General features: G+C 40.0%; 1 protein-coding gene across 8 annotated transcripts in view; it reads left to right on the forward strand.

The window, feature by feature from the left end:
* TLE4 (TLE family member 4, transcriptional corepressor) overlaps positions 1–14,759 on the forward strand; it is a 228,263-nt gene that overhangs the window by 74,392 nt on the left and 139,112 nt on the right. For all 8 annotated transcript variants that reach the window (XM_079926683.1, XM_079926676.1, XM_079926679.1 and 5 more), the window contains exons 2-4: positions 210–307; positions 1,401–1,464; positions 2,661–2,705. In XM_079926683.1, coding sequence (XP_079782809.1) covers positions 1,444–1,464; positions 2,661–2,705 — 66 coding nt within the window. In that variant the 5' untranslated portion in view covers positions 210–307; positions 1,401–1,443. The remainder of the gene's footprint in view (positions 1–209; positions 308–1,400; positions 1,465–2,660; positions 2,706–14,759) is intronic.

Consider the following 14,759-nt stretch of genomic DNA (forward strand, 5'->3'; position numbering starts at 1 on the left):
CGGGGGGGGCACGGGGACGCGGGGGCCCGGGGCTAGCCCGCAAGCGGCTTCCGCCGGGCTGTGCGGCCGGGGGAGGGGGCGGGAGGAGAGTTTTAATCTGCCTGCGCCATGACCCCCCTCCTCCTCCCCCAGCGCCGCGTGGTTTTCTCTACATCTCTCCGCCTCGCTTGTGCTGTGGGCTAATCAAATATTTTATTGTTGTTCTTTAGGCACCGCATCAGCCTGCTCAACCCTTTAAATTTACAATTTCCGAGTCCTGTGATCGGATTAAGGAAGAGTTTCAGTTTTTACAGGCTCAATACCACAGGTAACGATATTGACTTTAGCTGATCCTCCTATTTGCTTAGCTCTTGTCTTCCCCCCACATACACACACAGCCCCCCTCCTTTTTTTTTTTTTTTTTGGCCACCACAAAGGTATTATCGTCTTTCCTTGTGGGCAGAAAAGGCAAGTCAAGGCCTCTTTTCTTCAGGCAGGTGTAAAGAAATTAAGCGTTTCGTCCTTTTCCTGTAAATTAAAAAAAAAAAAAGGCCGAGCAATCGAAACTGGGGAGACTTGGAAAACGCTGAGGCCAAACTTTCGATATTGATTTATTGGGGCCAGGAGAATGGAAGGTTGGGAAGGTTCTGGGGCCTTTTGACTTCCTTGGTTCTTTATTAATTACAGCGGGCTTGATTCCTTCTTATTTCTTTCTGCCCTTCCGCTGAAATACCGAGAGCCCAGAACCGTGGGAAGTCGCCAAGTAGGCGATTTCATTACTTATATGCTGAAAAGATGTTTTCGTCTTAAGAGACAATCATTAGACCTTAGAGTGCCTTTGAAATATTTTTCTTTCGCTGGATTTTCAATGACGTGTAATTCTTACTTCATAAATGCTGGAACCAAAACAAGGCACTGAACCCCATTCACGCCTTGCCCCTGGGTGGTGGTATTCAACTTGTCTCTGTGTTTTGGAGGGAAAAAAATAAGACATCGTTCACAAGACATGCTTGATTCATATTTTTATTAATCTCTTCGTGGAACATTAAAGAAAAAAACTCCCTTGTGACAGTTTGGGGGACTTATTAGTGTTTGGAAATATAGGCATTACTGATGTTTATTTCCTCGTTCTTAAGTGAATTTAGTGAATATTCATTTCTGGATGAGATTATGGAGTTAAATTGGCTAGAGGGTTTTTTCTTAAAACAAACAAAACCCCCACATTTGATTCTTGTTGAAAGGGCAAGCCCAGGCTGGTTCCACTCACCCTTTTCTCTCCTGCCTGTTTTTCAGTAATGAGGGTGGTATTTAAGATAGTTGATTTGGCGTTTTGTAGGTGATGATTTAGAGGAGGGAGTGTGTATTTGAAAGATGTAAGTCAAGATCTGCGTTGTACTTAGATTTCCTTATTTCTTGAACAGCCTGAAGCTGGAATGTGAGAAACTTGCCAGTGAGAAGACAGAGATGCAGCGGCATTATGTGATGGTAAGAAAACTGTATCACAGATTCAAAGTGCCTATTAGTTTGGGCTACCAAAGCAAGAATACGTTCAGATTGCTACAGGCTGCAGGATAGAGCACAGTCACAGTGCTAGTGCAGTTAAAGTTGTGAGAATGTGCCCATTAGCAACCTGTAATTCCAGGATGTTATAACTTGCCTCTGACAACCAGCTTTGATTTGAATTTTCAAAAACTTCAGCTGCATGGGGTATAATTTTCTGTGCTCTGTTTTTACAGATTGAAAAAACAACAACCTGATTGACATTTTGTTTAGTCACAGGCAAAATGTTTTTGTGTTGGTGGTTTTCTTTGTTGTTTTATTGCTCTTGCTGCAAACAATTTTAACCAGATAATTTTTCAGTAAACTGTTAAAATTTTAATGTATTTTATTTCTTTTAAAGAATAATGGGTAAGAAAAGACACCAGACATCTTTTCAAATTTTCCCTCCCTCCTCCTCCTGCCGCTCTGTGTGTTCCTAGTGTGTGTATTTGTGTGTTTTCAATTTCTATAGTGTTACATTGGTTTGAGGAGTGTTGTAGTCTCCTGTGTAACTGATTTGTTCTGCCAGAATTTCTGTAATGCCAGTTATACTATATGTTTAAAACATTCAGATCTGCTTTTTCAGAAGTATTACCAAGTGTATTCTTATGTTTGTTCATAAAGGCTCCAGAGTAACTCATTCATTTCCTATCAAGCCTTTTTTCTTTGAATGTATGAACATGAACAGTATGCTAAAAATGAGAAACGGAACTCTGAAGTAGCATCACCTTTTTGAACAGTTCTTGTCAAAGCGTCAGCATTTGTATGAGACACATTGTTTTTGTTATTTATTTGCCTGCTGTGCCTAGGAATTGGAGTCCATAGGGTACCAAATTTTCATCAGACCTTCATGAGTCATCTGCTTGTGTTGTATAAAGACCACTGGAGATGTTAAGAATGCTATGTTTGAACTTGATTTTCTTAGTTTTGTGAGTTATTGTCTTAGAGTCTGTGTGTTAAGGTGGCTTCTAGTTTATTAGGCTAAAGATAGCGGTAGAGTGTTCTTCCTGATGTAGCAACATTAATAGGACAGATATTTTGGTTTAGGTGAGGCTTTTAGGTTTGCTTGGGGACTCTTTGAACAAACTAGGGAAATTGTTTGATGAAAAGCATGAGATTAATTGCTTTTCTTTCTTTGACAGTATTATGAGATGTCCTATGGATTGAATATAGAAATGCACAAGCAGGTAAGCTATCATTTCTTTATAAGCATTTTAAATGACAGTCAGTAATACTGTGCACTTTAGAAAGGAAATTGTATGTTTTGCAGTTTTATTCTGCACATTTTTTTGTGGCTACCTGTATTTTACAAGACCATGTACTGGAGAGAATGCTATATTTTCAGGTGTGGTTCCCCATCTTTTTTGCATATTATCCTCATTTTAATCATTTAAGAATGTGATATAAAGTGAATGCATATTAAACTTTGTACACTTTCAAAAGCAGGATGCTAAAGTTTTAAAATATGTTTTTTTCTTTTGAAAGAATTTATGTATTTTGGGCATTGCAAACTTGTCTTATGAAAGCTTTTTTTGGAAAATATTAAGAAGTAAAATTGTAAATTGTGTGGAGTTTTCCTTGGATTGGTGTGAAAGAATGGATAGAGGGTGAGCTGGGAGGATCAAAATGAAATCTGTGGAGCTACAAAAGAAATTGATGTAAAGTCCTTGTACTGGTCCCCTGAGGCTACTTACTTGGGTTTTACCAGGAACTGTAACTGTTCCTTCCAGAATTTGTACAGAATACATGAGCCTGATAGGAGGATGTGATAAGGTTCAACACTGGGTCTTGGGTCTTGAAATCTAGCAGTTAGTTCAGCCCAAAGGAAGAAAAAAGAAAGAAAAAAGATAATGATTAGTCAGAAAGCGTTGAGAGGTATGACTGAACCAGACTTTTTTTTGCAGGAGACTGAATAAAATGGTTTGGTTTAAGTTTCCTAGAAGGAAAAATAGCATATATGTATAAATATTGTTTGGCAATAATAATTCCTCTAGGAGGCATTTATTTTTAGTCATCTAGTGAAAGTGCTTCAGATCTGTCTTATCAACCATTTCAGAATAGTTGTGTTTATGTGTTTACCTGCTGGGAAAAGATGAGGGAAAACTTAGTGCTTTTCATCTCTTATTTATACTCATGGTGGATGTCATTACCTTCTAAGTTTAAAAAATATGAAATGATCACATATTATTAGGCTCTTACTACTTATGGATTCCTTTTTGGATATGGTTAATTATCACATACCTGAAACATACTCAGATCTTTAAAAGATGACAGTTAGATAGTAAAAGCAATCAGACAGTATTTGAAAACGAAAAGTTGGAAAAACAAAAAAAAGGAGTCGTCACACTGAGGACTTTATTTCAGATACTTTTTTTACTTCATGTGCTATTTGGTTATGTCAGTATTAACATTATAGTATCATTGGCCGCATGTTAAAATTCTTATTTTGGCATCCTTGCCATTTCTGTTTAGATAAGTAATGTAAATACCTCCTGTTTAAACAAAATCCATCAAACTTATGGATGGGCTCCCCTTAGTTCTACCTTATAGGAATAAATTACATGAGAGATATTGTTTGTTAATTATTCTCAATACATGTCATTTTAGGTCTGGATCTTGTACATGTCTTTTTTTTTTTTTTGTCTTCATCCACCACCCAATACTAATTAGTGTCTTTTTAAAGATTGGACCAGATGATTAATGTCCCTTTATTTCTTCTCCTGTATCTTATTATTTAACCATAACCACTTAGTTTTCAGATCTCCTTATACTGTTTACAGTTCTCAGAGACACAGAGCTTGTATGTATTTCTTTTAGGGGGCAGGGGACGGTATGTGATATCCCTTAATTTTACACATTTTATACTTCTGTAATTCTGTCATCTTCTTGTCCAGCTGGCCTCAAATGCCATCCATTTGAAATTGAGAATGGAGTACATTTTCCCTTTTTTTCTCTTGCTTTTAAATTCAATCATATCAAGAATCCTGAGGGCAGTTTATCACATTATGAAATACAGACAGCCCTGCAAACCACCTACTTATTATATTTTCTTTCTTTCCCCCCTTAAGCACAGAGGCATATCTGTCTTTATTTGTTTTCCTAGGCAGACAGCCTTGGTTCCTCTTGGCCTCTCTTCCAGATGCACTTGCTGGATACCCTCATAATGGAAAGCAGCAATAATGCAGGGAAGTTGCCCTGCGGCATAATTGGGCCTAGTTCTCAAGATCAGGTTAGGCTTATTCACTTATTAGATTTGTGTCTCTGAAGGGTTCAAGAGTAGGAGTCCCCGGAGTCCTTGGAAGTACCCTAGTAATTGGTGGCCCTGATATTTGAAACCTTTGTGTATTTTTTGGTTAATGCTTCTGTTCTTGGCTGCTGCCTGCCACAGAGTATTTATTTTTAGAGAAATTTTTCATTGGAACAGAAAATGATGGCTGTGATGGAGTCATGACTCTGTGACTTAGCAAATTGATAAAAGGACAGAAGCACAGAGCAGTGACAAGCAGGCTGGGGGGGTCCAGTATCATGGTCCCTCCCCTTTCTGTATGATACTCGTTGTCAGTCACCCTGTGCTGGTTCTGTTAGAGGACTATAAAGTGAAACCTATGGGGAATTTGTCATTCTGAAATGAAAGCTAATGTAATTAGTACCAATTAAAGTACATTCAGTAAATTGGATTTAATCTTAATTAAGCCTGCATAATGTTGCCAATTTTTAACAATTATGTTTGAGAACATAATTAATTTAAATTTTGGTAACTGAGTAAATAGCATTAGTCTGGTAGAATTAGTTGATTTTTTTTTAAAGGGGAACTCAGTGACATGACATGGAATTAGAGCATAAAATATGAGTATAATTTCTGATAATCTTTAGTAGGATCGATAGAGCTGAGCAGATAAAGCTGGGGAAAAACCCAGAAAGGTTAAAGTGGAGTGTTCTAGACTATAAAGTGAATTAATGCTTTGCCACTGTCTTAAGTTCTAGCATGAAAGTGAAGATGACAAATGGGACATGGTTAGAAATGGCACGCGTTTCATTGTGATATCTTCATAATGGGATTTTTTAAAATGAAAGAACATTGGCCTTTATTCCTTAAGGATTTCCATCTAAGTTGGGTTTTTTTGTTTTTTGTTTTGGATGGGACAGGTGGCCCGTGGTTTAGTTGTTACTTTTTTTTTTCCCCTCTGCTGATTGTCCTTTATAACTATAGTGTGGCTTCTAAATGGGTCAGTGACCGTGGGCAGAGCAGGGTGATGCATGCAGTTGATAACATCGCTAAGTGCTGCTTGTTCCCATCCTTCACTCGTAATGCTGTAATTAAAGAAGACTGCCCTGATTTAATTTGATTTAATCTGGCAGCGGCAGTTACCACTTTAAAAAGCGAATATTGGTTGTAGATTAGGAACAATGGGTATGCAAATTCGACCTATAAGTGTACGTATACAATTATTATTTTTTTTCAACTCAGAGCAAGAGAACTCCTGTTTCACTACAAGCCATGTAAATTTTATTATGAGACTTGGGCCACAACCATTTAAGTGCTGCTAAAATATTAATTGAATAGAAATGAAAGGGCCTTGCCAACTGACAGGATATCATAATCATAGCCTCTCTGGTCGATGGTAAATGATGATAAATGACATTAGGAACCTTTTAGCAAACTGTAATAACTACAGGGAGGGAAGCAGTATGGATTTGCATTATATCTGATACCCTCTAGTACCAAGTGGATTGCCAATACTGCTTGTTTAGCATTTTCTAAGGGCAATAGGATATTGATTTCTGACTTACAAGGAACAGCTCTATTTTCACCATTGAAAAGTATTGCAGGTTGTTAAGAAGAAATTGACTTGAAGAGGCCGACTGCTGCCCATCATGGAGCAAATAAAGCAAAACTGCCGAAGCATGGTGGAGCAGCGAGAGGGGCCCTCAGCAATTTGTTGCTATTAATTTACCATGCTCGACAGCAAATCAATCGGCATCTACTTCATCTGCTGGAGAAAATGCTGTCCAGGGCAGATAAAAGGCTCGGCATGGTACAGAGAATAGACTGGATTGGCCAAAAGGAGGCTCCAGTTAATGTGTAAATAAGTGAAATCAAGGCCACAGTTGCAGAGGAAGCTGTTGTTAATTAGGTTGGTGAACTATTTCAGAAAGCAGCCGAGGATTTGGAGAGTAAAAAGAGATTTATTGAGGTTGAAGTAATATACGACTGGCATGGCATTCCAGCCTTGAGTGTACTTGATTCTAGGGTGCAGTAAATTTATTTGGGGACAGTGCTTGCAGTGGAAGTCAATTTGTTTAGAGTTGTGTTTAGACCAGATTTCCCATAAGAAAACTTTTTTTTGGAGCATTACTAATTTCTTAGACATCTCTTGTCTTAGATGGTATATGCTTGGCTATGGAGGAGTAGATGTAGGAGTAGGTGTTTGAGAAGATAGGCAAAAAGGTGACTTGTATTCTTAGGCAGTGACTATTTTTTTCAGGAATGGATGTGATTGAACTCTTGTGTGATGATGAAAGTGAATTATCGAAGGTGGGAAGTTCTAGCTGAAAGTAACTAATAAACCAGTGAAAATTTTGCTGACAGAACTTTCTTTTGTTGTATAAAATTAGGAAATAATAATCTAGAGGGGCTGAACGGTGGTGGACACTGCTGGACTGGAAATTCTCAAAGAGAGATTACAAGTGAAATCTTGATGATTGTGCAAAAAACTCCAGATACAATTAGAGCATGGGGAGGGGGTTGTGTTTTTATTTGTTTTTCATTAAGGTTTAAAGCCACCCTTTCTAATTTAAGATTACTTATCCTTCAATAGTATTCTGTAATTAACCAAATGGAGGTTATTGGTGGTAAATTTTCCCCTGCCTCTCTGATTTGAACATTTTGGGATGAGGGCCAACTTAAGTCCTATTTTGTAAGTCTAGATATATGTAGATTTTAATTAATTTTTTTCCAAAACAGAGGTTCTAGCATTAGGACAGTTGATACCAAGGGGCAGTGGCTTGGGCGGGACCCACGGAGCTGTCATTTTACATGTCACAGGACCTTCAGGAGAAGCGGATCTGGAGGAGGAAGTTTAACCTGTCAGGGCATGTGCATAATTAGGAGCATTTTCTGGATCACGTGTGTTTCCCCTTTTTCTCTTCTCGCATGTTGGGTTCTTAATTTTCTTTCTGAGGTTTTGTAGAATACCTGAAGATTTTTCACCTGAAGCAGTGTTTGTTGAGTGGAATTGGAATTTCCTTTCAGTGGACGTAAATGTTTATTACATATCTGGGTTGTGCTTACCACTGATCTGGGCCCATTGCCAACATTCTTTAATTCTCACAAAGATCCTAAGAAAGGGATTATGTCCCATCAAAGGATGATTAAACAGAATCAGATCTGCGCAAGGTGATACAGTTATTAGGTAGTGGACAGATGAATTTGCCTGGGAGGGTGTTTGCTGGGAGATGGGTCTGCCCTGGGTTGGAGATTCAGGCCCCAGCTCATTTCTGGAGTGGAGAGCCCCTGGGAGGCTGGGCTAGTGCTTGGGTTTGTCCTTGAGCCACTGAACTTCAGGCTTATACCCAGACCCCTGCAGCTCTGCCTAGAGTCAGGGCCAGAAGGCTTGGCCCAGGACTCTCCATCCATACTACTGTCAGTGGGCAAGAGGGCGAGGGTCGCTTTCACTTGGAGTCTCCCACAAATGGGGCGAGGAGAGCTGCTTGTTTATCAAGATGAGTTTACTTCCTCCCTGGGTAACCTATTTCTCATTTGTTTACAAACTTGCTTTTCCATTTAACTTTTATCTTTTCCTTGTGGCTTTTAAAACTGTGCCTGAAGACAACGGGCTGTTTGTTAATCACCGTCTTGTGGGTTTTTGAAGGGGAAAGCTGGGAGGGGAAAATGTGATGTTTTGTGGCCTCTTTGTAGTTCAGAAAGAGGTTCTTAGATGCAGGAAATTGCACACAACTCAAACTTTTAAATGAAGGCAAATGTTTTGCTTATACTGTTAAAAGGCTTTCTTTGCAGCATTCAAACAAAGGGATATTTCCTTTGTCACTGCCCCTTAATCCCTACTGGATATTGCTTATTTTTGTTTAGCTTATTTTATTTGCTGGGCAAAATTCTTTGTATCCTGAATAATATCATTTTGAGCCGGGTTGGCCTAGTGGACTGAGGGGTAAGATGCATCTTTTTAGGTGCAGTTCCAGCCTCGGTGAAGCCGAGATAGTGCAGGCACTGGCCCATTGTTCTCACATTCTTCGTTTTGTCTTTCCTAGAATTTTACTTCTTTTTTTTTTTTTTTCTTTTTCTTTTTGTACTATAGAATAGATAAAGTCATTTGGGAATTAAGTGTTTCAAATGTGTATTGAGAAGTAATTTGTGTTTGTTTTTAGTGAGAACATTTTTATTTGACATGACACTGCAGAGCCGGTGAAAGGGATGTGATTTTTAGAAGGTATTTTCCCTTGATCCCTCCCCATACCTCCTCTTAAAAAACTCTAGCTCTTTAGCTGCGGTGGCGGATCCAGTGGTCCTGTGGCTAAGTTAGGATCAGTTTTGTGAGCTGGGCTGTGGGAGAAAAGCTGGAGGCAGCACGTGTAGGTGTGGGCAACTGAGTATTTATACTGATAATGATGGGTTGTGAGACTTAGGACTTGACTTGTTCAGAGGAAGTTCACTGCAAACAGAGCTCACCAAATTACTCACTCTAAGGGGGACGGGCCTGAGAAGTTTTAGTCAGAAGTGAAAATTAGAGTCGTTTTGACTCTGCCTTAGCAACAGCTGTCAGTGGTAGCTGCTTTCTATCTGTAAAGAGGGATTTGGCTGGCATTCATCAACACAAATCTGTATGCCCTCTCTGTTTTCGTTGGCCTTGACCCAGCATTTATGCCAAGCTTTTGCTGGTTTCTCTACCACTGAGCCCACCTTTCCTCAGAGAGCTGCCGTGTGTGACAGTACTCCGTCCAGGGGGACAAAGGGAAGGTGTGGGTTTTCGTAGCTGGTTTGTCAAAGAAGCGGAAGAAAAAGACCCCCAGACACCTCTGAGGTCCTCTGGTGCATGGGTCACTTTGTCATCATTTTTGAGGATTTTGCCCACAAATACTTCACGGTTGTATTGTGGAGGGAGTTTCTGTGATGGATGGAGAGAAAGGCTGGCTGCTCTACTGGGCTCCACATAAAACCTGGCCAGCCCGCTGCGTCTTAGCCCCGGCAGCTTAGGCATGAGAGGCTGAGGCAAGGAAGATGGATATTGACTTTCTGATTTCCTAGCAAGCTTATTTCACTGAATTGTTATTATTCTAATTAGGATTCTGTTCTTATTTTCTACATATGTATTCTGCTTCTGAAGGTCTGTGGGTTATTTTGGTTAAAGAATTTGAAAATGCAAGGAAATATAACTGGAAAGAATTGTAGAAATTATGAGCACTAGTACCCTGTAACACCCTTTCTTTACAGAGAGCTTAAGGCGCTTTATATGTTCTCCTTAATCTTTCTGATGTTCCTGTAAAGCAAGTAGCAAGCTTGGATCCATGTATTTATTTAAATAGCTTCTGTCAGTGGAGTACCCGACAGTTTGCCAAGCACTGTCATTCCACTGCCCTCCTTGAACAGATGACACCGAGGCTTAAGGGCTTAAGAGACTAGCCCAGTGTCACGGTACAGGAGGATCAGCCTGCGGGCGGGGAGACCAGGGTTCACGCGGGTCAGCGGACACCCGAGGTGGCACAGCGAGAGATGCTGGCAGAAAAGGAAACAGTAGGTTTCTTGACTTCACTTCCAGGGCTCCCTTCACTGACCGCGCTGTTTCCAATCAGCAAATAGTGCGCCTGTTTCTGGGATGTCCTCGGCTGCATGCAACACGAGACGATGGAGACGCTACCGGCCCGTCCATCCAAGAAGTGTTAGAGTGTCACTCTAGCTAGAGACCTGATCTGTGTGTTTGTGTGCGAGCACAGAGCCTCCCTCTCCTCCCTGCTATCCACCCAGAGTCCAGGCCCCGCCGAAAGGGAGGCTTGGGATCACAAATTAAAATACAGAGTCTGGGTCCACTTTGAGCAGAGCGCTTAATGAAACTGGCTGTTTTTGCATTCCTAAAGTATACTGTGCAAACACTAGATGTGAACTTGTTTCTTGCCAGTCTGCTCTCTCCCACTAGAAGGTAAGGCTCCGTGGGAACAGGGGTGTTTATTGTTCTCTGCTGTGTCCCCAGTGCTGAGAACTGCCTGTCACACAGTAGGTGGTCATGAAATATTTGGTGAGTGAGGGAATCCCTGCATTCAGATCGAGCTAGCCAAGAATACACGCGATTTAATATTTTTAAGGGCATATTGTGGTTGTAGGATAACAAACGCTGAGCTTCCAAGCCTCGTTAGGCCTGTGGTGCCTACTTGTTAAATTTGTGGAAAAATGACAAGTGGAAAGACAAAGTAAAAGCAACTGAGCTCGGTTTGCTTTTCAGGAGTGAGTTAGGCTAGTTTAAGTAGAATATATGTGTTTTAGCATGTGGAATTTGCCTTCTTAAAGATGAAAACATGAATCTTTCCTAACTGAATTTAAAATTCAGTTTAGACATCACTCTATCACTGTCACTGTGTATCTGAAGAATTCTTTTACTATTAATAGGTCTGTGTACATGTGGTTTGAGTGAGTGTGGGGAGATATTGATCTTAGCCATACCGTGGTGTGTTTAGCTAACTTCTTTCCAAATCAGTAAAGACGCAGGCTTCTGTTTCTTTTCAAGGGACAAGGAACTTTGAATATATCTTAGTTTTTTATTGGTGGACATGGTACCGTGTCGTTACAAGAGTAGTAATCGTAACAGTAAGTGATTTTAGAGAGCTTGCTGTGCAGATAATATTTTATTCTTACAATAACCTTATGAGGTTATTACTGTATATTATTATTTCCATTTTGTATATGAGGAGGCTGAGACACATAGAAATTAAATAAGTTCTTGAGATCAGCCAACCAGTAAAATAGATCCTGGGTTTGGCTCAGTTTCAGATCACTGGTGTGATAGATATTTCTGTCAATTCTCCAGACATTTCAAATGCTCTGCTGCTTCCCCCAAAGTACTTGACTGAGTCAGGAGATTCAGATTCTAGTTCCGACCTTGCCAGTAACCAGTTGTGTGTTATTGCTGAGTACCTTAACTTCTTAGGACTGTACTTTTCTCAGCTTAAAATTGGAGTGTAAGTGAACACTGAGATCTCTTTTAGTTCCTTTGGTCTAAAATGACCATTTGGTTTTGGTTATTTTCTATGACCCAATGAACAGAAGTGAGACTTCTTTTTAGTCTCAGAAAGTCCCTTTTAACACCTGTTTTCAGAGTTTTTTTTTTGTTTGTTTTTGTTCACGCCGCGGTTGTCGGGATCTTAGTTCCCTGACTAGGGATAGAACCTGGCCCCGGTAGTGAAAGCTGAGTCCCAACCACTGGACCACCAGGGAATTCCCAAAAATTATATGTATTTTATATGTATATAATATAATTCCAGTGCTGCTTTAAAGTGATTAGCTTTTGTGCTTTTCATTTGGCATGTATAGTGTTAGAAACTTTAATCGTACAACTTCAGAAATAACACGAATTATAATGTGATCCAGTAATTTTCTCCCGAAGTGTTAAGAGGTGGGTGTATATGTAGTAGTTTATTACCTGTTGTGTAATTAGCTCCTGGGATTAGTTATCCTTCCAGAATCCAGTGCCGATGTCAGTTTCTTTAGCTGAGGTTTACCCTGATGACACTGCAGGCCTGTAAACTGGCTTACAATGAACTTGAGATCTTAAGTCCTTGGGTTTCTCACATTGTCCTTTACTTAGAGAAGGTTTGGACTTTTCAGCTTGGTTTATAATAAGTTAACTGTAATTAAATAAAAGAAGGGGGAAATGTATAATCTTGACCTTTGATGAATCAAGGACATAGTAGAGCTCAGTAGAGATCATAGTAGAGATCGTAGTAGAGATCCATCGCTAAGATATAAGCTCCAAAAGAAGAATGTGTTGTGTTACTCCTGTATTTCTGGCATCTGAAACAGTCTTTGGAACTTAACAGAGGAAACGCTGGAGCAACTGAAGGGATGGTTTAATTTTTCATTGCACTGCATTTCCTATAGTAGAGTGTCAACCACCAGTATATAAGCTTTGTTTCTGAGCTCTTAGGCAGGACTCTTAGGGAGAGTAACGATGGCCTCGGTAGGCAGTTCGAGGTTAGGAGTTCTCATTGCAGTTCTGCCACAGGCCCTTGAGCTGGCAGTTGGGCAGTTTTAAAATTTAGGATCGGATTCATCTCCAGATGAATGGAGGTCCAGATGGGGGGTCCTTGGCTGGGTTTTAAAGTATCCACAAAGTCCTTGAACTTCTGTGCAAAATTGTATGCCTTCTTCTGTGGGAGAAGAGAGTTCATAGCACTCACTGATCCAGTGAGGAAACCTGGACCCAAATGGAGGAGTTTGGGAACTATTTCTCTAGAGCAGTGGTGTCAGACAGGGCAGTTCCTTTCTCCCAAGGACATTTGACAGCATCTGCAGATATCTGTGGTTGTCACAGCTCAGAGGTGCTACTGGCATTCTAATGGGTAGCGGCCAAGCGTCAGCCTTGTCTGGCTTCTCTAGTTACTTACATAATTTTGAGAGAACCTGTCAAACCATACTTGTATTTTCACGTTTTCTTATGCTGTTCTCATGATGATTAGCAAAGTAGGGTTGGTGGTGGTGGTGGGTTCTTACTTCAGGTTCAGAATGAGGGTGTTACATGGTCTTCTGTAATCATCTTTTTCATTGGAAATTTCTTGTTTTAAGTGAGGCCCATTTGTCTTGGCTACCCATTGAGGGTCCGAGAATTAGTCTTAATTCTTTTTTTTTTTTAAGTTTTTTTGATGTGGACCATTTTAAAAGTTTTTCTTGAATTTGTTGCAGTACTGCTTCTGTTCTCTGTCTTGGCTTTTTGGCGGTGAGGCATGTGGGATCTTAGCTCCCTGACCAGGGATTGAACCTGAATCCCCTGCATTGGAAGGGCGAAGTCTTAACCACTGGACTGCCAGGAAAGTCCCACTCTTACTTCTTAGCTCCTTTCTAGGTAACAGTTTTTCAAAAGTGTTGTCCTTCATTAGCCTTCCTTTGTCCATGCTGAACAGTCCCAGTATTTCAGCCATTCTCTGGGATACCTGTTGGGTTATTACCAAGATAGGATAGACTGGGCCACCTGAGAATTCAGCATAACACCTTGGCCTGATCTACCCCAGCTGAAAAATCAAGGCAGATCTTGCTACCAAATAGTCCTTCTGCTCTTTCACTTAGCTTCTTGATTGGGTCAAAGTGCATTGTGCTTGAGTTTGTCTAGTCCTGACCACATTGTGATAAACAAAATGGAATCTTGAGTTTTCTAAGTAGCCTGGGAGTCTACTCACATGGGTTTATTATATTTTTGAATATTTGGGCACTGTTCAATGAACATGTTTTATTGGGGCTTAATTTTTCCCTTCGCATATTCCATTGTGCCGTGCTATGAAGGCGGGTGACTGTTCTAAAGGCTTTTGATTTGGGGGAGCATGTCGAACTGTTTGGGAGTTTGGCTTATTACCTCTAAGTATGTCTACCTTGGTTAACCTCAAAAAATATTATAGTTCACCTAAAGTGGCCAATAAAAAACATGGTGTCATTTCCACAGTTACTTGCTTAAGCAATTTTTGGCCAAGTTGGGGAAGACAGAGTGTATGTTTGGGCTTTTTAATGGAAAAATTGTGTCCTGCACTATTCCAGAGTGTCCTTAAACTTTCTCCTTTATGTAGGTTCCAGGAATGTGGAGATGACAGCTCTACTTCCTTGTAAGCCTTCAAAATTTTTTTAAAAAATTGTTTACATTTTTGAGGTTTCAGATCTGGGAGACTGGGCCACACATAGTACATTTATGTACAACAACCTTTTTAAACGGCAGCTCACTTGCAAGTGCTTGATATGGCTGACCTTAAGAAGGAGACCCATTGTTAGGACATACTTTAACGAGATCTAAGCATAGCCAATAGGATTTTCTTAAAATCTAAGCAAGAATTTAGGATATTTTGCATCAGTTTAGGACGTATATAGAAAAAAATTTGGTAAGATCTTTGTTGGATTTGTATTGTGAGGTGGTATTCATGCCAACTTCCCAAGATTTATAAATTCCACTTTTTCTTTCATAGTTGATTTCACAGTTTGGGGGCATGCATTTGTCGTTTTTGTTTGTTTGTTTGAAGCTCGTGCAAAAAATAAACTT

Source organism: Stenella coeruleoalba, assembly GCF_951394435.1.
Source record: "Stenella coeruleoalba genome assembly, chromosome: 7".
Taxonomy (NCBI): domain Eukaryota; kingdom Metazoa; phylum Chordata; class Mammalia; order Artiodactyla; family Delphinidae; genus Stenella; species Stenella coeruleoalba.